Consider the following 22,911-nt stretch of genomic DNA (forward strand, 5'->3'; position numbering starts at 1 on the left):
CATAATTTGTATGGAAACACAAAAGACCCTGAATAGCCAAAGCAATCTTGAGAAAGAAAAACGGAGCTGGAGGAATCAGGCTCCCTCACTTCAGACTATACCACAGAGCTACAGTAATCAAGACAGTATGGTACTGCCACAAAAACAGAAATATAGATCAATGGAACAGGATAGAAAGCCCAGAGATAAACCCACGCACATATGGTCACCTTACCTTTGATAAAGGAGGCAAGAATATACAATGGAGAAAAGACAGCCTCTTCAATAAGTGGTGCTGGGAAACTGGACAGCTACATGTATAAGAATGAAATTAGAACACTTCCTAACACCATACACAAAAATAAACTCAAAATGGATTAAAGACCTAAATGTAAGGCCAGACACTATAAAACTCTTAGAGGAAAACATAGGCAGAACACTCTATGACATATATCACAGCAAGATCCTTTTTGACCCACCTCCTAGAGAAATGGACATAAAAACAAAAATAAACAAATGGGACCTAATGAAACTTAAAAGCTTTTGCACAGCAAAGGAAACCATAAACAAGATGAAAAGACAACCCTCAGAATGGGAGAAAGTATTTGCAAAACGAAGCAACTGACAAAGGACTAATCTCCAAAATATACAAGCAACTCAGGCAGCTCAATATCAAAAAAACAAACAGCCCAATCTAAAAATAGGTAGAAGGGGGCTTCCCTGGTGGCACAGTGGTTGAGAGTCCGCCTGCCGATGCAGAGGACACGGGTTCGTGCTCCGGTCCAGGAGGATCCCACATGCCGTGGAGCGGCTGGGCCCGTGAGCCATGGCTGCTGAGCCCGCGCATCTGGAGCCTGTGCTCCACAACGGGAGACGACGCAGCAGTGAGAGGCCCATGTACCACAAAATAAATAAATAAATAAATAAATAAAAATACGTAGAAGATCTAAATAGACATTTCTTCAAAGAATATACACAGACTGCCAACACACACATGAAAGGATGCTCAACATCACTAATCATTAGAGAAATGCAAATCAAAACTACAATGAGATATCATCTCACACCAGTCAGAATGGCCATCATCAAAAAATCTACAAGCAATAAATGCTGGAGAGGGTGTGGAGAAAAGGGAACCCTCTTGCACTGTTGGTGGGAATGTAAATTGATACAGCCAGTATCGAGAACAATATGGAGGTTCCTTAAAAAACTAAATGTAGAACTACCATACGACCCAGCAATTCCACTACTGGGCATATACACTGAGAAAACCATAATTCAAAAAGAGTCATGTACCACAATCTTCACTGCAGCTCTATTTACAGTAGCCAGGACATGGAAGCAACCTAAGTGTCCACTGACAGATGAATGGATAAAGAAGATGTGGCCCATATATACAATGGAATATTACTCAGCCATAAAAAGAAATGAAATTGAGGTATTTGTACTGAAATGGATGGACCAAGAGTCTGTCATACAGAGTGAAGTAAGTCAGAAAGAGAAAAACAAACACCGTATGCTAACACATATACATGGAATCTAAAAAAAAAGAAAAAAAGAAAAAAAAAAGGTTCTAATGAACCTACGGGCAGGACAGGAATAAAGACACAGACCTAGAAAATGGACTTGAGGACATGGCGAGGGGGGACGAAGTGAGAGAGTAGCACTGACATATATACACGACCAAATGTAAAATCGATAGCTAGTGAGAAGCAGCTGCATAGCACAGGGAGATCAGGTCAGTGCTCTGTGACCACCTAGAGGGGTTAGTACCAAGGGTGGGAGGGAGACACAAGAGGGAGGGGATATGAGGATATATGTATACTTACAGGTGATTCACTTTGTTATGTAGCAGAAACTAACACAACATTGTAAAGCAATTATACTCCAATAAAGATGTTAAAGTAAATAAATAAATGAATGAAAACAACTGGAAATTTAGCAATATCATATGAATATCAGAAAATTAATAAATAAGGACTTTTGTAGAAAAAAAAGAAGAATGAGGAAGAAAACAAATTGATGAGATACTGAGTTAGAACTGACAAGAACTCACAAGTGACTGGTTGTGGGAGTGAGCAAAAGGGAAAAAGCTCAACACATTGCCACCAGAGAGACCTGGCTATCAAACTTTTTTTATTTTTTTCAATTTTTATTGGAGTAGAGTTGATTTACAATGTTGTGTTAGTTTCAGGTGTACAGCAAAGTGAATCAGTTATACATATACATACATCCACTCTTTTTTTTTTTTTTTTTAAGATTCTTTTCCCATATAGGCCACTACAGAGTATTGAATAGAGTTCCCCAAGCACTTTTGTAATTCAAAATCTAATCAATCCTGACAGAGGAAAAAAGGTGCAGAATTTCATTTCCAGTCACCCTCATTCAACAACATACGTATCATTGTTGCAGGGGTAACAAAACATTGTATAGCTGTCAACCAAATATTTAACCTGTTTAAAGAAAGCTTTTTGAAGTCTTTCACATTAAAAAAAAAAAGATTCTGGGATCTCTATTTCAACAGAGGAATAAAATACTAAATTGACTTTTAATTTTACATATGCATGGTATTCATTTGGTCCAAAGACGATCTTGACTGAACAGAAAAAAAAAAAAATGATGTTTACTGAATTTGCTCTTCGTTAATTAAAAACAAATTAAATCGTTGTTGACCAGCTTACCACATGATACGATTAAATTTCAGACCAATCTTAAGAAGAAAGTTTTCAGGCATAACTTCAATATGCCATTTATTAATAAACAGCACTAACTAAACAGACACACTGGCCTTTATACGTACTTAAGGCTGCAGAATCCTACACAGTTCTATGTGCTTTAGTGTATAAATGACTTCTAATTTACATTTTAAATTTCAACACGAAATTCAGAGGATAAAATACTGTATATTCCATTATTTTACGTTTTGGTCAGATTTGTTAAAAAATGAAATCAAAATCCTCAAAGTGTCTTTTTTATTCAAACTAATAAGTGAAATAATACATGAAAATTTTTACCTGTAATGCAGTCACTACAGTTAGAAATACATATCAAAGTTAATATGGGAAATTTTATTTCAGACAGATTGCCATTTACACTAACGTGCTCACTGTCCTTCTGTCATCCGCCAATTCTAATGACACTAGGCTAAAGGTTCAGTGGAGTCCGAGGCTGAAATTACCAAGAGAGAAGATGGAGAGGAGAAGTGGGATACAGAAATCTGGCAGTAGAATCATCAAAGCAAGGAAGAGAAAGCATAGAAACCAGGAAGTGGGGTCAAGGTCAGAATCATGCAGGAGCTGAGGAACACACCAGATTGGACCTCTCAAATTTTTGATCTTGGGACCCCTTTACACTCTTGAAAATTATTGAGAATATCAAAGAGCTTTTATTTATGTTGGCTATATCCATTGATATTTACCATCTTAAATATTAAATGGAGAAACTTCCAAAATATTTATTAATTCATTTAAAAAGAGCGATAAGCTCATTACATGTTAACACAAATAATGTATTTATGAAAAATAACAATATTTTCCAAAAATAAAAAACTTAGCGAGAAGAGTATCATTGTTTTACATTTCTGCAAATCTCCTTAAAGTCTGGCTTATTAGAAGACAACCAGAGTCTCATATTCCTTTCTGCATTCAACCTGTTTCTATATCAAATTTTATGAAGCCTCTGTACACCCGTGAGAATAGAGTTCAAAAGGCAAATAATGTCTCTGAATTATTATGAAAATTATTATGAAAAGGTTTAACTTCACAGACTTCCTTAATAGGGTCTTGAGGACCCCCAGGGGTCCTCACTTGAAGGGTTCCAGGACCACACTTTGAAAATGATGATATTACACAAACGTATTTTAAAAGGTGGCAAATGAAGGTGATTTGCAGACCAGCATAAAAACAAAACCCATAAACGAAGTGGTTTAGCTTCTAAGTCTATGAAATCTGGACTTCCACAGAATTAGAATCATGATGGAGCCAAGCCTGTAGCGACAATTAACCACTATCCTATTTCTGAATGTAAATATAGAATCAACTCTATAGGCTTTCCTGCAGGTAATCAGGGAACTGTAAAGCAGGAAAACTTTCTTTTGCATGTATAAAACAGATTGTACTGACAAGTCAATAGTAAAACCTACTGAATAATTACATAATCGAGGTTAGGTCATGGCTCTACTTCATTACAATAATTACGGTAAGATGTTAGAAAGCATTGCTTAGGGACAGCTCTCTTTCCTGAAGAGCTATAAAAATAAGTTGATAGGTACATATTTAGAACAGTATAAAAAATATTCCTTCTGGAGACAGCATGTACCAAAAGCCTTTTAGAATCTCCTCCAGACTTAAGAGTCCTTGAGTATTTTTATCCCATTGAAACGGTCTCTGACACATCTGACATTTCCCCCTTTACACACTTTTCTACTTCATGTACAATAATTGCTGTAAACCTCTCCATTTACAGTTCTTTGTTTTTCCCCTTAATCCTTCTGTTTTCAGTGTTTTGGTTCCAATTCCAACCCACACACTTACTCTTGTTTCATTCACTGTTCCCTATACTTCTCCATACACCTATGTCAGTTTACATTTTGAAATACAAAAATATAATTAAATGTTATAGATTCTTGTGCATTATAAAGACAATAGCAACTCAAACTATGAATAAGAAAAAAAGAGGGGAAACATACAATGACTTCAAGTGAAAAAAAAAAAATTTAAATAGACACTTGCACATTACTTTGCCGGCAAAAGCATTTAAGTTATTTCAATACTTTAAGTTCTCCTTGTATCACCAACCACCCACTTGTTCTCTCTCAATCTATAAACCCTGGGGGGGGGGGAAACAATGATAAATCAAAACGTGTCCTGGGTGAATAGACATAAATGACTTGGTAAAGATACCCCAAAAATAAGAAGGTGGTAAATAAGGCTTTTTCTCTTAGGGAAAAAACAAAATCAAGGAATAGAGTTTAACTCTTGTATAATACAGTCAGTTAAAGCTTTCTAAATCAGCCAAGGGCTGTAGCTAAGCAACATGATTCTTCACTGTGCTCAAAAGGGGGCTGCCAAGCATCAGTAGCCTCATTTCTCACTGAAAGCTTTGACAAGCTTCCACCATATTTTATATAATTGTAGCAGAGGGAGTGCCAGATTAGATCTGATTTGCTGTCATAATGGGATTTTTTCCCACATAAGCTAATGATGCAAAGCTATATTTAACCCCTAAAAAAGTCACCCTCAGGCACTCACTGTATATTCTGATTGCCTCTCATATCTAGAATTGGACAAGTAGCAATTTTTCTGCTACTGAAAATGACAAAAGCAATGGTTTAATAGGTAGAGGTTTTTTCCCTTGATTGACTCCATTATAAATTTAGCTACATACTCCAAATCTGTTCACTAACTTCATATTTCATCAGATGTTCTCTCACCGCATTGAAAAGATCAAGAAATCTAGTACTTTGAGTTCATATCCACTGTTGTATGTAAGTCAAACTCCTTGCCCCAGCCTACCCTAGCCTAGCTGCATATGCTACATATGCATATGTCTATGCATATGCATATGCCCACCTTTAAGCTCAGCCCCATTCTAACCCCTGATCATAGAGAAGTTTGGGAGTATTTTAGGTGTTTATCTTCAGCAATAGTTAGAGTCTAAAATGTATTTATATATTATCATAAACAGAGTAGATCCCCTTGGCATCCCTGTACCCAGTGAGTTGCAATCCTCCATATTCACCTTAGCTTTATTCCTACATTCTGATTTGTATTCTAACTCCCTGCAAGGAATAGGTCCCTTTCCTTAACACCTGCCCTCTTAACTGATGCCCAGACAATGTGTACAGCCCTCAACAACTTCTGTCTAAGGAGATGGATCTTATCCCTTGGGTTCAGTTTCAAACTGGACATTTCTACCATCCCAAATCACTGCCATACGTTGAAACAAGAGTAACTGGCAAGAAACTTCTGCTGCTGCCGCTCACACACCTATAGGATGGAAGCCCTTGTATATTGATCCTAATCCAAATTTCTATGTGAGCTTGCCATACCCTCTTGGAAATTTGTTTCGGCCACCTGAGAGCTAGATCAGTTCTTCCTGACTGGTATACTCCTAACCAATTAGTTAAGTAAGATTCCAGCGTGCCCCTTGGCTGAACTCACATGGGTAAAACCACAAGACTAACAGTACCAGCCCATGGGCCATTACCAGTCAGTGATTCTCTTTCCAAACAACTAGGTCACCCATAGTACCTCCCTATAGTTTAAATTCCTGAAATACCATTTACTAGATTTATGACCTCAGTCAAGTTACTTAAACCACTCTAAGTCTTAATTTTCTCATCTAGATAATGGGAATAACAATAATATGTAACTCACACTATAATTAAGTACGAAATGGATACGTCTTGGTTTTTTATTACGAAATAATTATTTTCTTAGAGATTGAAAAACAAACTTGTATCAAAGGGACACTTCACTTTTGGCATCTTAGAGACTTTTCAGGCTTGGGCTAAAGAAAACTTAATTACTAGCAAATATTATCAAAAGTGCCTTTGCCTACACTACTGGTAAGAGATCTTATGAATAAGATCTTGTAAGGGTTTTTTTAAAAAAAAACATTTTATGTAGTCCATAAAGTTGATAAAGTAGAAAGCTATAAATCAAGATTTAATAGTTTTTTTGTCTCAAATAGACAGATATAGACATGAGATAGACAGACAGATCTAGAGAAAGAGACTATTTACCTTAAATAGACAGGATGTGCTCCCCCTTTGTACATTCTAATGCAAATACTTCAAAGGTCCCAACATTAGATCAACAAGTTCAAGAAGGCTGGTGATACAATCCAGTGACATGGAATGTATACAAAGGAGTGCTATTCAGGAGCAGATACCGAATATCATGACCTTGTCACAGTGGAAAAAATGGATTTATCTTCTACTCTAAGGTGTCTGGTATCTGATTCCTTCAGAAGCAAAAGAAGCAAATTAGAGAAAAAAATAATGATACTCCCCTATATTGCCTCCCTTCTGGCTCACATCATCCCAGATTCGCAACCTAAAGTCAACTAAACATGTTTTGGCTTTTCCTTCCCACTTCCGTCAGAATGTGTTAGTTGTCCATAACCATCACCAAAGTGCTTAATGAGTAAGTGGAAATCAAATCCTATAAGCTAGCTTGAATGAAGGCGCCAATGATGAATAGCAGTTTGCTTTAGCATTACCATAGAGCAAAATAAGAAAATCTCAAGTTTTGCAGGCACAGTCACATGCAATGCGAGAATTCAAGGTATTGCCAATGCAAGGATAGTCAGAGCATTGCCTTTCGATGGAAACACCTTTCAGTTGTTCCCTTTACAGTTTGCTAGAAGTATAAAATCTTAGGGTTGCAAAGATACTTAAGAGGCACCTACTCCAACCATACAGCCAATGTTGCATGAAGTTTTTATAAGCCCTGCAAAATCCCCTCTCTCTTTCTCCCTTTCCCCCAACCACAAGATGGCAACAGCCACTGGTGAACCCTTGCTCTGTTGCTGGAAACATCTTTCTCTGAACAAGAGAGCCAGCTCTGAACAAGAATTTGAAAAAGGATAGATACATGTATACGTATAACTGAATCACTTTGCTGTACACCTGAAACTAACACAACACTGTTTATCAACTATACTCCAATATAAAATTAAAATTAAAAAAAATAAAATTAAAAAAAAGAGAGAGGGCTTCCCTGGTGGCGCAGTGGTTGAGAGTCCGCCTGCCGATGCAGGAGACACGGGTTCGTGCCCCGGTCCGGGAAGATCCCACATGCCGCGGAGCGGCTGGGCCCGTGAGCCATGGCCGCTGAGCCTGTGCGTCCGGAGCCTGTGCTCCGCAACGGGAGAGGCCACAACAGTGAGAGGCCCGCATACCGCAAAAAAAAAAAAAAAAAAAGAGAGAGTCAGCTTTCCCTTAACTGACTTATTAGGCACCCCAGTACAGTTATTTTGGAATACTATTTCCTAACTCTAGTTTTGGAGCAAGTCCAGAATATCTAGTCCAAATAACTTTTAGGAGCACAATGAAAACTCTGAAAATATCATCAGCTTTCCATTAATTTTAAAAGGACTATGTAACAAAATCAAACAATTAGGTCTTCACAAGTTCAAAAACAAATGGGGAGTCATACAGTCGTGGTATGGCCTCTTTTGGTTAAACCTAGTAAAACGATACTTGACTGAAACAGAAGATATTTAGCCTAAAAGAAAGACTTAGAAGCAGGCTGACAGCAGTCTTCAAATATCTGAGTGGCTGCTGTGAAGAAAAAAAAAAAGTTTAACTTTATTTTGAGCAATTCCAGTGGGAGAAATCAAAAGCAGTAACTCTATATTATTATAAAGAGGCCATCTACCCACAGAGCAGGTTGCCTCCATTAATTCAATATATGTACCAGGCACTGTGCTAGGCACCAATGAACACCTGATCACTGCCCTACATCTTAGCAGAAGAGTGTGATTTCACATTAACCACATTCTGTATTGGTAATGAGAGAAAACAGAAGTTTTACTACAAACACAGTGGAAATTTAAATGTCTGGAAGATTACCAGTATTTACTTTTCCCCATTTACTGGAAGATTTTTTTACAGTTTTCAGTGTAAAATAATGGCATTAAGAATAGCTTGCAGGTTTATCATTACTTACTTTCAATTGAGTTAACACAGTAGATCTTAAGAATGATTATGTAAGCCAAAATTCATTTCAAGTTTGTCCTTAAATGTCCCTTAGTGAATTTAAAGGCAATGTTACTGATTCACCCATATAAGGAAATTCAGGCATTTGAAAGGTTTCAATAATTTGTGTGGTTTGACTACACTATAAGCTACGCCATATTCAAGAGCCCAGCTTGTCCACTAATTGTCCAGGGTCCAATGGTTCCATGTAGCTACTACATATTTCAAATCAGGTTAATGAGGCTAAGGACCTGAATTCTTAATTTTGTTTAATTTTAATTGATTTTCATTTCAGTAGCCATATGTAGCTTGTGGTTCTCATACTGAACAGCACAGTTCTAGAGATAGGTGAACGATAACATTTGTAATGCAGAACCTTTCTAAAGATAAGAAGAGCAACGTTGAGATTTCAGCCACAAGATGAAAACGAATATATAACGGTTTCTAAACAATTTCACTCAATCAGAAATTGAATTAAATAAAAGAGCTCTAGGAACGTACTCTAAATCCTGCCATAGCCAAATGATTAAGCTATGTTCTGTATATAAGAGGGCTTTCAAAAGAGAATGATTAATTCGTTCTGCTTTCTTTAGATTTTTGCATTAAATTTCTTTTCTTGTGTACTAAATTATATCCTTTCCTATAGTTTAAACGTTTAAAAATATTTCTTTAGAGATTCATTGAGTTACATCTAATGAAGTAGTAAGGAGTTATACATAGGCTCTCGTTCAGTGCATTCAATAGAAAAGAAGAGATGTCCAAAAATTGTCGTATCGCTATATAAAACCACTGGCTGAACTGACAACAAAACCATTCCCGGAAGGGATGTGGGAACAGATGTATGTGTATGACTGATTCACTTTGTTATAAAGCAGAAACTAATAAAAAAAATAAAATTTAAAAAAAAAAAAAAAGAAACAAGAACCACCACTTGGAGTCTTCAAATCATAAAAAAAAAAAAAAAAAAACCATTCCCGGGATTCTGGATAGAGCAGTGAATTTGATAACCTCAAGAAGTGGTCTCCAGAGCAGAGGACACATGTGGGAAAAAAATACTAAAAGTTCTATTTATAGTTAACTTTTTTAATAAAAAAATAAGAAATAAATTTAGCTTTAGTAATATTTAAGACTTGGATTGACACTAATGCCTTCACTCAATCCACATTTCATATGACCGTAATACTGATAAGGCACCTGAGGGAAAACTGGGAGTTTTAAGACAGAAACATTGACAGTGGTTACTTGGTTCCTGTATTTGTTTTCACATGTCAATGTATTACCTTGTATATATGACCATCGACATGGATTTACAGAGTATATGATTTTAAATTGTAAAATATTTACAACTCTTCATAATAAGATGGTGTGTGACCTGGAAAACCTTTTCCCACACAAAGATTTTCTGATTATCAGAGTGAACTACTTGCTTCTAAACTCGAAGATTAGTTATGCACTGCTGTTTACAAAAAAGGCAAATGTTCTAAATTTGCTGACCTGCTCTATGACAAGTGGATGTCAGTAGTGTCTACGTAGCAGGTTATTATTTTTTTTAATATATAAGCTCTTCCTTCAAAGTAAATGTGACACTTCAATAATCCATGTGAAAGCCTTCTGAAGTGAGCACTTTGAAAACGGATATTTGGAAATATTTTCAGTGTTATGTGGGTTTTGTTGCCAAAAACTATAAATACTCACATAGCCATACAGTTTAAACTTGGAAATAAAATTTCCTAATCTGTTTCAAAATATTCCCCATGAAAGTCTGAGTGGATTTTTAACCTATTCTTTTAAAGTATTAAAATGCCCAGCTTTCCGATTAGTAGGGACCAGGTGACTTCAGGTAAGATGAAAAACTGCCAGCTGTATTTCTGAAAAAAACCTTGGCAAAATTGGTAGATGGAACTGAGAAATGAACACTGTTATTTAGAAAATATAGTTAATAATTAATTTCTTCAGTTGGGATTGACATATCCTTGTGAGGCATATTTTCAACTATGACAGACATTAAAACTAAATATAAAAACAAACTGAACTTAGAGACTTCTGAATCGTTGCATTACTAAGTATTAAACTAAGATTTTGTTTGTTTGTTTTTAATTTTTATTGCAGTATAGTTGCTTTACAACGTTGTGTTAGTTTCTGCTGTACAGCAAAGTGAATCAGCTATACATATATCCCCTCTTTTTTGGATTTCCTTCCTATTTAGGTCACCACAGAGCATTGAGCAGCATTCCCTGTGCTATACAGTAGGTTCTCATTAGTTATCTATTTTATACATAGTATCAATAGTGTATATATGTCAATCCCAATCTTCCAATTCATCCCACCCCCCACTTTTCCCCCTTGGTATCCATACATTTGTTCTCTACATCTGTGTCTCTATTTCTGCTTTGTAAATCATCTATTTACAAAGATCGTCTATACCAATTATTTCAGATTCCACATATATGCGTTAATATACGATATTTTTCTCTTTCTGACTTACTTCACTCTGTATGACACTCTCTAGATCCATCCACATCTCTGCAAATGACTAAATTAAGATTTTTTTTAAATGATGAAGCATAATCAATCATAACACTGTCACTGAAAATTTTTCAAAAACTTTAAATCATTCAATTACATTGCTCTCATTAAAGATATATTTATTTTTATAAAATATAATCTACATTAAAACCGTATTTCATATTTATCTCAACCCAATTAAGTTTTATGATTTATAATATACAGAATATATAACAAAAGATGATATACTTTATAGCATAAAAAATATACAAATACCATTGGTGAATGCTTAAAGCATTTTTACTAATAGAATATAATCAAAAAGTTTCAAGGCCACTGTCCTAATGTTTCCTACTTTAAATAGTGTTTTAAAAGTTCTTCTAATGGAAACAAAGTAAAAGAAAACCTTTAAAACAACAATATCAATTTATTTGAATGTTTTTAATAAACTACTCTGTAGGAGAAGATTTTGTGTACTCAAAGCAAACAGTGATATGAAATAGGTCAAGAATTATTTAAATGGATACTGAAAACATGATCAAGTCCAGGTAGCAGTGATGTGAATCAGTCATAAAAACAGCCAGAAAAATCCTGCAATCCAGTTCAGGGTGTCAACTCAGATCTCAATTTACTATGCCCTTCAAAAAATACTTATTGGCCTCCTAGACTCGATAACAACCCAAACCTGTTGAGAATTTATTCTCCTCACAAACTATCCCATGCCTTTCTAAAATGCTCCTGAGGCTTCTCTCATTGGTTACATACCACTTATCTGTTTCCAACATCAGACTCGCTATACTAGTTTAAGATACCTTGGAGGCTGAAAAGCCAACACACTGGAAAAAAAAATTTTAAGTTAAAAGTTTGCCTCAATTATAACTTTGAAATTTGTAACTCCCTGTGGTATTTACAAGAGGAGAACGTTAAATATTGGCAAAATAAAACCCAGTAAACACGATGAGTATCTCTGTTTCTAGTGATGTGGATTTTCATAGACAGGCCCCTACACCTTACAAATATGAATCGTGGTAGATAGGTCCCAAAACAAGCTGGTTTACACAATGATCCTTGGGGTCTGTGACAGAAAATCTGTGACAAGGAACAAAGGTGAGCCAGTGCAGATGAAAAATGCCCTGAACAAGAGCTTTTCTTTGTTTCCCAAGCAATAAAGACATCAGTAGAAGCCAGTTCCTAGTCTCCAATTCACATCACTACAGGGAAGGACTGAAAGACCACTGCTGGTCCCAAGTCTGAGGATGTGGTATGGACCGGCAGCAGGTACCTAGAGTCACCAGAACCAACTCCAGAACCTTAGAGAAGTTCCAGGCCAGCCCTGTGTCAATCAGACTACCCACCAAGGGCCTCAGGGGCCCAGCCTAGGACACCAAGATCTCGACTCCCAACCCTAGGACCTGGGCAAGTAAAGGGGTCAAGGGATCCAGAGTTTTCAAAACATGCATTTTGTAGATTCAGTGTTTGTTGATGTTATTTTTTGATCATTAAACCTCTTTGTACAACATTTTCAAATGAGATTCAATGAACTGTTGGTTGTCTTACAGGGTATGTTTTTCTGTTTTTTTCCTATAGGAATTGAATAAATGCAATGCTCCCATATATAAAGCCAAAAGTTACACATTCACCCTAATCTTTGTTTACCAGAATAGAGGATAATATTTTATCTTGAAATAACTTAGCTTTATTTGAAAGCTTTAAAAAGACACAACCCTCAGAAAATTGATAATCCTGATGCAATGAAAATAAATCAATCTTTCAAAAGGCCACCCAGTAAGACCATCTAGTCAAATACATAGATGTGCTGTATGGAAAAAAAACAACCAGATAATTAGAGGCAAGCAGCAACTGTAACAGACTGATAAAAAAAATATCTCCTTGTTTCTAGACAGACTGTTTATTGAACCACCCAGGAGCGCCACTGAAACAAGGCTATACAGAAATGAGCACATACAGATCAATATCCACAATATGACACCCATGCAGAAAAAATTCCACTCTGGCTAAAAGACAAAGCTTTGTAGCTATATGCCATTGGCATGGAGATAAGAATCAGGCTAAAGATATTTACCAAATCAACGACTGAAATTCATATCTTTAGAAATGCCAGAACCATCCAAAGGGAAGTGGGAACTCAGAAAAGTTCAAAACCATAAGAACAAACAGTGAAGGGAGAGGAAAAGAGGATCTTGACCTCTGTGACTTGACAAGACAGCAACATTTCATTGACATAATTGGGTCCCAATCTGGGGGCAGGGAGTGAAGGAAGTCAGGGCTGTGCAGAGGGTTGGCTACGTGGAGGTGTATGGAGATGTGGGAGTGGGGATGTGTGGGGTACTGAGGAAGAGGGGGTCATGGAAACATGGTGGGGATGTGCGATGGGCTTAGAGGGATGTGGGGGATTTGGGGGGTTTCATCGGGGGTGGGAGGACTGAGGGATATTGTGGTGGGAAGTCTGGAGGGCAGGTGGAGGTGTACGTGGAATGTAGGGGGATGTGGGGAATTGTGGAAGATTACTTGGGTAGTGGTGGGCTGCGGGAGTATGTGGCAAAAATTCAAACTGAACATGTAGATTACTACATTTATGGGAATATTCCCTATTTTAAATATATCAAGCTGACTTTCCTCATAAATTCATGGAAAGTTGAGATAGCCCAAGTACTGAAGGTCAGGAACTTTACTGTACATTTGTTTCAGAGCATTTTGGGACCTCAGAGATAGATTACTTAAAATGAAATGAGGATGTCATCACATGTCATCTCTGAAACTACCAAAGACAAGTGACACTAACTTGAAAAGATACATGCACCCCAATGCTCATAGCAGCATTATTTACAATTGCCAAGATATGGAAGCAACCTAAGTGTCCATCAACAGATGAATGAATAAAGACGGTGTGGTGTGTATATATATATATATATATATATATATATATATATACACACACACACACACGTGTGCGCACACACACACACACAATGTAATACTACATAGCCATAAAAAGAATGAAATGTTGCCATTTGCAGCAACATGTTTGAACCTGGAGGGCATTATGCTAAGTGTAGTAAGTCAGGCAGGGAAAGACAAATACTGTGTGATATCACTTACATATGGCATCTAAACAATACAACAAACTAGTGAATATAATTAAAAAGAAGCAGACTCACAGATACAGAGAACAAACTAGTGGTTACCAGTGGAGAGAGGGAATGGGGAGAGGTGCAATATAGGGGTAGAGGGGAAAAAAGGGTTATTATGGGATTATATGAAATCAACTGTGTGAAACTTGAAAACTGTAAAGCACTACAGAATTTAAAGAATCTTTCATTCAATAAAAAAAAAATTTTTTTAAATGACAAGTGACAGCCTTATTTCCAGAAGTATGATCTCTCTGCCTGTCCCTCACCAACCAGAGTTCCATGAAATCAAGTATGGATAGGAACTGCAAATTGGAAACAACACACCAAATACACACATTTCTGTTTCAGTTTCCTGTGTACAGTTTTCTCCCTTTTTACAAAATCTCCTAGCCATACTTTCTCTATTGCTTTTCTAGCAGATGGCAGGGTGTCTGAATGAATACCATCAATGTTTCAACAAGCATCATACTCCATAAAAATGTGCATAATTTGGTTGACCCCTCTTGGGACTGGTTTCTCACTTCAGGGCTAGTTTAATTTCCAGCCCATTTTGAACAATAGGGTCAGCCTTTGACTAAAGCCAAACGTAATTTTAGTTTCAGCCTTCTCTTAGTCCCCAAATGAACAGTTATTCTGCACAAATTTCATTTTCTACTTCTCTTTCAGTTCATTTGGCAACATTCAGACCTGCATAGGAGATTTTTTACCCAGTAAGATGCCTCTTGTTCACCTACCCACACAAATACAGTTTATTCAAAAGTATTATATTTCTGAGCTTCTGATTTCAGAGAACTTTATCTCCATGTTCTTACCTCTGAATTGTTAAGGTGACATTTGTGAGTTCCTGAAAACCAGCCATCACTTGAACACTGGTCAATGTCCACCTTCTGAAGATTTATGTCAACTTTCATGACACCCCTTAAAACAGAGAAAGACAAAAAGAACAAATTAATTTGAGCCTTTACAATATCTAACTCTGTATTCTACCCTAGAAATCAGCCAAATCAGCATAAAGAATGCACTAAAACTCTTCAAATTGCCCACTCATATTCATCTAAAGTGTACCGAGTGTAGATAGAGACAGAATAGAACAGAATCATAAAGAATTAGTTTTATGTAAGTCCGAAAGCAGGGACTCTGTATTGTTCACTGTTTCAGCTCCCTGGATAATGCCTGGCACACAGCAGGTGTTCAATAAATATTTGCTGATTGACTGAACTCCGGACAGTATTACTCTGGACATGGTAGCAAAGTCGACTCTGAAATAACACCTGCTCCCAGTACCCCTTCTATTAAAGTAAATTTTTTAAAAAGCCCTTATTTCTTTCTACTCCTATTTTCCAATGCAGGGCCTGGGATGGGAAGGTTGGGGCAAGGGGTCGGGGGAATGAGTTAAGAGGGGAAGACAGTATCAGAAAATAAGCATCTCTTTCCTCTGATCTTCTATCACAATGATTTTAAGTAGTTCTTTAGGTCTTCCAGTGTTCCACACTGAACAGATTTGCACCATCCACAGAAGTGCCGTTCAGTGTTTACTCTTTTAAATCTAGAAATAAAAACACTGCATTTCACTTACCCATTTGAGAAAGGTCACTAAGAAAGAGAACTCACAAATTCAAAGCCAAACACAAAATTGCAAAGAAAGCTCCAACTTTACCTAAAATTCCTCCATAGTTGCCAATCAATCTTCCTATATTTTCCTAAGATCACTCTCTTCTATTTTTCACCACCACTAGCACCCCTAGCACCAGCAGTAACAGACTTAACTGTCCTACACTGAGCTATCACACCTGGACTTACTTGAAATAAGTATTCTGGGGACTGGCCCTGAAGCCCAAAGCTCTAATGACTTTTTTTCACCAGGTGAGTAAAGCATAAACACCCCACTAAAACTCACTAAATGTAAAAACACATTTTCAAGGTCCCATGTCCCCAACTTAAACTATTTTCATTATGATATTATTAAATACGTACAAACATAAAGGTGGGCTCAAATTCCTTATATTATAGCTTTTCTAGCTACAAAACACACACACAGGGCTTCCCTGGTGGCGCAGTGGTTAAGAATCCACCTGCCAATGCAGGGAACATGGGTTCGAGCCCTGCTCAGGGAAGATCCCACATGCCGTGGAGCAACTAAGCCCGTGCGCCACAACTACTGAGCCTGTGCTCTAGAGCCCAAGAGTCACAACTACTGAGCCCACGTGCCACATCTACTGAAGCCCAAGTGCTCTAAAGCCTGTGCTCCGCAGCAAGATAAGCCCGCACACCGCAACGAAGAGTAGCCCCTGCTTGCCACAACTAGAGAAAGCCTGCGTGCAGCAACGAAGACCCAACACAGCCAAAAATAATAAATAAAAATTAAAAAAAAAAAAAAACACACACACACACAAAATAGCAAAACAAATGAAAAACTATAAAGCCAACAATTTTTAAATTTAAAAAATTACTTTTAAAACACCAATGATTATGTTTTGCTGAACTAAATTACCTCTCAGAAAAGAAATATGGTACCAACTGCTAGTTCAGCAAGCCTGTTTTACCACGTTATGACTCATTTTTCTCATCTCTTTTCTCCTTTTAAATTACTGTGAAAGCTTCTGACAAAGTGGCTTAATGTCATTTGGGCTTCATCTAGAGTGAATAAATCATTTACTTTTTAAGGCTGCCTCTGTTCTTATTAACCTGTGACAACGTATGTACTGTGTTACCTAGTGCTAACATGCTCAAAAGAGACACAAAAACAAACAGGCACACCAAAACCTCCCATCAGTATGTGGTTATCCAGACAACCCAGAATATGTGTAAGTTCATTTTTCAGAGGATCACTGAAAGGAAGACCCAAAAATTTATCATAAAAACCTGATAAATCCTTCAGAGAAATAGCCCCAGTTTGAAAAATGCTACTATTGTGGACCATAATTCCATAAAACAAATACTATTCATGTGATAATTAACTGAATTCCCAAGTGACCTAATGCCATAAACCAGTTAGCTCTTTCAACAAATATTTATTGTCTGGTATGTGCATATCAAGATTAGAGATGCTATGGAGATGAACCACATAGGTCCTGCCCAAGGAACCCCAAAGATTTAAGATGCCTTAAAAAGTATCAGAATATTTCATGGAGAACGGATGCTAAATTCTGAGGAATGTGGAAAGTTATCACTTGGGGTAGACCAGGTATTCCATAAACATTGGTTGACTTGCTGTCTTCACCAACCAGGACTTCCCATAAAACTGTGTTCCATATAGGTCATGGCAATCAGGGCAAGCTCACTCTGGGCTCTAGTTATGGTCTTTGGAAAATAACATATTCAGTTTTTCATTCATTCAATAAATTACTTATTGAGCACCTACTCTGAGCCAAAATTGTTCTAAGTCTCTGAAACACATTAGTAAGCAGGAAAAAAACAGTTCCTGCCTTCATGGAGCTTAACTCTAGTGTGGGACAGACAAATAATAAACCAAGGCTATAATAAATAAGTAAATTACATTTCGTATTACAGACTAAAAAGTGCAATGGAGAAAACAGAAACAAAACAAAAAAAACACCTTCAAGGAGGTAAGAAGGACGGCTGGGAGTAGAGGGAGGGTAGGTTAAACTTTTTCTAACGGGTGGTCAGGATAAGCCTCACTGAAGTAAGATTTCTAAGTCAATGGTTCAAGGTATAATCACAGCAGATTCGTATTCACACTCTAAGTTACCAGCCATCTTCCTCAGCAACATAAAATTTCCCACTGGACTACCACTATCCACTACATTTTGGTATACTTGAACGGCTTATTAAGAATGTAAGTAGGGGGCTGCCCTGGTGGCGCAGTGGTTGAGAATCTGCCTGCCAATGCAGGGGACATGGGTTCGAGCCCTGGTCTGGGAAGATCCCACATGCCGCGGAGTGGCTAGGCCCGTGAGCCACAATTACTGAGCCTGCACGTCTGGAGCCTGTGCTCTGCAACAAGAGAGGCCGCGATAGTGAGAGGCCCGCGCACCGCGATGAGGAGTGGCCCCCACTTGCGCAACTAGAGAAAGCCCTCGCACAGAAACGAAGAGCCAACACAGCCATAAATAAATAAATAAACAAGTAAAATTTTTTTTAAAAAAGACAGGTTTGCTAAAAAAAAAAAAGAGAATGTAAGTAGGAAACTAATAAAAATATGTATTTGTTTGTTCCACAACTGTTAGTAATAATAAGGTCAAGTTTTCCTCCACTATCTTGCTACCCTTGAGGGCAAGATAGTGGAAGTCTCCAAATCCTCCAGAGCTGGCTCAGGGACACGGGTTAATTTGGGACTCCAGGAGGATGCAATTACTCTGGTCCCTTGCCTGAGAAACCTGGCTTAAGATTGGTATCTTAATGGCTGAGAATTTCCCCCCTTAATTCCAGGTTCCTAAACGGGAAACAAAAGGTCACCGCAGACTTGAAACTCAGCTCATGAAGCTCTCTGGGTTCAGAGTAAAACCTACAAAGGTGGGCTTCCCTGGTGGTGCAGTGGTTAAAAATCCGCCTGCTCAATGCAGGGAACAAAGGTTCGAGCCCTGGGCCGGGAAAGTCCCACATGCCACGGAGCAACTAAGCCCGTGCACCACAACTACTGAGCCTGTGCTCTATAGCCCACGAGCCACAACTACTGACCCTGCATGCCACAACTACTGAAGCCCATGTGCCTAAAGCCCGTGCTCCGCAACAGGAGAGGCCACCGCAATGAGAGGCCTGCACACCGCAACGAAGAGCAGCCCCCGCTCACTGCAACTAGAGAAAGCCCGCGCGCAGCAACGAAGACCCAACACAGCAAAAATTAAATAAATAAATAAATAAATTTTTTAACCCACCAAATGTAATGAGCCGTGCGTTTAGCAGCTGGAAATCAGCGCTGACTCTTCTTCATTAGCGCCTGGGCCTCGGTGCCTGGAGACCTACAAAGCCCTTGGGAAGGCGCCGTGACTTTCTGTGGGGGGTGAGGAAATGGAGGCCTGGGGCATTCAGCAGAAAGAGAACGCTCTCTCGGTTTGGGAAAAGCATTCAGCCACAACAACGCAAACACTCAAACGCGGACGCACACGCGCCGGAAGAACTTGAGCCCGCGGAAGGCCCCGCCGCGCCTGCGCACTGTGTCTCCTGAGCAAGCCCCTCTGGGGCGGAAGTGCTGCTCCCACATCCGGTGAGCGGGCGCCGCCGGGAAACTCTGAGGGCGCGGAAGTGGCTGACGTGAGGTGGCTTGAGGACCGGAAGACGAGGGCCAAGAAGAGCCTGGTAAGTGGCATCCAGAGAATGGAAAATATAGCAAATAACATACCCCAAACCTCTAGGTGCTTAGCTGAGCCGCAGACTAGCATTTTCCTCCACTTCTCTTTCTGACTCCTGAAAGGCAGCAAAAGCACCAAACAGGATTTATCCTCCAACCAAATTTGGAATTTCCCTGACGTTCTCTCGCCATGAATGGGCTTCCGTCCTTACAGTTATCTGGTAGATAACTTGTTTGTTCTGAAACTCACCCCCCAAATCAAAACAATTGCCAAGTTCCATAGATTCTACTCCCTGCATGCACCTTGACCCCTCCTCTCCATTTCTGCTATTTCTGCCTGGTTCAGGTCTTCATCTCTCAGAGAGCTAAAAAATTTTTATAATAGTTTACTAATTTGGTCCTGTCTGGCATTGCTCCAGGTGAAGATCTCGGTTTGTAGGCTCTCACGTTTATACGGTTTAGGGTCCTTCTTTAAGAAACAAATACAAAACTATGAATATACATTTTTATCACAATATGACCTTTGGCCCTACATGCTTGTGTTACAAGTGCTGGTTGGGTAGTAAGGTCATTACCAGAAGGCATTTCTATACCAGAACTTAGCTATAGACAGAAGTGACTACAGACTACTTTAATATATATTACTAAATAATCGAGAACTTCCCCTTAACCAATTTCCAGTAATGCCCACAGCCTAGGGAAAATGTAATGGAGGCAAGTTATAGTAGAAAGAGACTATTCAATTGTATCTTCCTTTTGCAAATTTTACAAAAAACAATTGACCACAAAATTCGTTGTTAGTGCCTATTCCAGGGCTTTAGAAAATTCCCATGCAAGCAAGGGGCCGTAGAGCTTAAGCATGAAACACTGCTGTCTGTTTAATCTTTGAAATTTGTAAATATGATCCTCACAATTCCCTGCTTAAAATCAATATTTCCCACTCTCCTGAAGAATGAAATCCAAGCTCCTTGCTATAACATTATATTCAGGCCCCTCCTACTTCTAACTTCTCCACCCACTCACTTGCATATATTTTTTGTTCCAGACAATTCAGAATTACATGTGGGGTCCTAAATAATTCATGCTATCTCAAAAAATCATTCTTTTATAGATACCTTTATATCTGAAGTTCCTTTGCCTCAGTTGTGCTTTACCTATCATAGCTCCTACCTGGCTCCTTTTTAAAGCCTTCTGTGAACTCCAAGTCTCATTTAGAAACTGCTTCTCTGTTCTCCCCATAATACACTGTGCTTACCTTCTTCATTTCATTAGCACCTTTTATTATAATATTGGATTTTTAATGATCTGTTTTTCCCACCAGACTAAAATTTCCATAGCCCATGTCTTTGTAATATTTTCCCTCAGTTCCTACATCAGCGCCCACCCCCCCAAAATTAACCTTGAAAAATTGCAGATGCTAGAGAGATGTGAATAGTAGCTAAAATAACCATGACCAGAGAGAGAGAGAGCACGTGCACGTGTGAAAACCCAAGGAAACAAAACTATCATGGACTGCTATGGGTGAATGACTGGGAAGAAAAACTGGATATGTTGAAGGAACGTTTTGAAATTCTCCTTTTGTTTCTTCACCACGTTATCTTGGACCATAATTTTCCTTCTTCATCACTACAGAAATTGACAGTAACAACCCATTAGTCAATTTTGATGGGGAATCAGGGCAGAAGTTCTGCCAAAATAAAGAGTTGATAAAAAAAGATGCTGTTAGACCAGCTGCCATCCGTCATTTCCTCCAGACAATAGATAACCAGAACAGGACCAGGTGCCTAGCAGGGGGTAGCTTACATAACAGAAGCCTAAAACGTATGGCACTGGCTTTGGGCCCAGGCAGAGGCAGAAGCTAGAAGGGCCTCAAAGAAATGGTTAATAAAAGTGGGAATATGTTGGTGAGTCTTAAGGACAGTGTAGGAATGATACTGGAGACAGAAGAAAAAGCAGCCTTTGGTACGTAATAGTTGGAAAGCTTGGCAACGCTGTCCACCTGTAAACCAATGAACTTGTGGATATGGCTAAGGAAGTTTCCAGGTAAAATGCAGAGAATACTACCTGGCTTTTTCTAGCTGACTGTGATAGAATACAAAGAGAAAGGCATGAACTAAAGAAAGAGTTGCTTAGTCTTGTTTTGTTTTTGGCTTTTTAAATTTTTTAATTGTAAAATATATATAACAAAATTTACCATCTTAACCATTTTTAAATGTACAGTTTAGTAGTGTTAAGTACTTCATATTGTTATGCAGTCTCCAGACTTCTTTTCATCTTGCAAAACTACAACTCTATACCCATTAAACAACAATTTCCCATCCCCCTCCTCTGCCCAGCCCCTATATTCGAGCCACAATTCTAACTTCTATCTCTAAGTATTTGACGGCTTCAGGCATCTCATGAGTGGAATCATACAATATGTGTCTTTTTTGTGGCTGGCTTATTTCACTTTGTATAATGTCCTCAGGTTTCATCCATGCTGTATCATGTGTCAGAATTTCCTTCCTTTTTAATGGAATAATATTGCATTGTATGTATATACTGTATTTTGTTTATTCATTCATTTGTTGATAGACGCTGAGTTGCTTCCATCTTTTGGGTATTGTGAATAATGCTGTTGTGGAGTTGCTTAGTTTTGGGGTGAAATTTAGAGGAAATATTAGAGTCAGGATTTGGAAATAAAATTGTTGTACATCCCCTGTCTATTCTAGCAAGAGATTCTCAGAATATGAAATGGCTTCAGAGCAAAGAACCACCTCAGGGTGGGTCTGGAAAATCCTTTGTTAAGACTTAAGAAAGGTGTAAGGCAGTATTTCATAGAGGCTCTCAGCTAGACTAAAGGACTTCTGATGGTCTTATGTGTATGCCTCATAGACCCTCACTGTCAAACAATGGGGATTCTAAGATTCTCAAGGCATTATTGCACAGTAACCACAGGACCCAAGATAGAAAACTTCCTGTCTTAAAGAGATTTGTAAATGTGACTTCTGTCTAGTAGAATGAAATCCAGTAAGATTCATAGGAAGCCTACGTTTTTCAATGAATAGCATAGGTAGGAGCACTATCATCTTGAATTAAAAAGAAAAGAGATAGTGCAAAATTTTAAGACACTTTCCCCACCCCCACCCTTCTATGGGCAAGAAGCCAGCTGAGAAGGCCACTCAATTGCAAATATAGTCAGTTTCTTAGGGAAAAGGAAGGGTAGCTCAGAGGACAGAATCAAGAGGCCAGAGGGTAAAGCCAGGACCTTCAGAGAATTTTCCCAGGGAGCAGGACTGGTCCTAATCAAGAAATTGGCAATATGTGTTGAAATGAATTTCAAA

At 38.3% G+C, this 22,911-nt stretch overlaps 1 protein-coding gene across 1 annotated transcript in view; it reads right to left on the reverse strand.

The window, feature by feature from the left end:
- Window positions 1–22,911, reverse strand: part of GPR158 (G protein-coupled receptor 158) — a gene marked incomplete at both ends in the record, with an annotated part of 306,367 nt that overhangs the window by 259,785 nt on the left and 23,671 nt on the right. The window contains one exon of the mRNA XM_081228989.1: window positions 15,153–15,258. Coding sequence (XP_081085115.1) covers window positions 15,153–15,258 — 106 coding nt within the window. The remainder of the gene's footprint in view (window positions 1–15,152; window positions 15,259–22,911) is intronic.

The sequence above is a fragment of the Mesoplodon bidens genome (assembly GCF_964165515.1).
Source record: "Mesoplodon bidens genome assembly, chromosome: 3".
NCBI lineage: Eukaryota > Metazoa > Chordata > Mammalia > Artiodactyla > Ziphiidae > Mesoplodon > Mesoplodon bidens.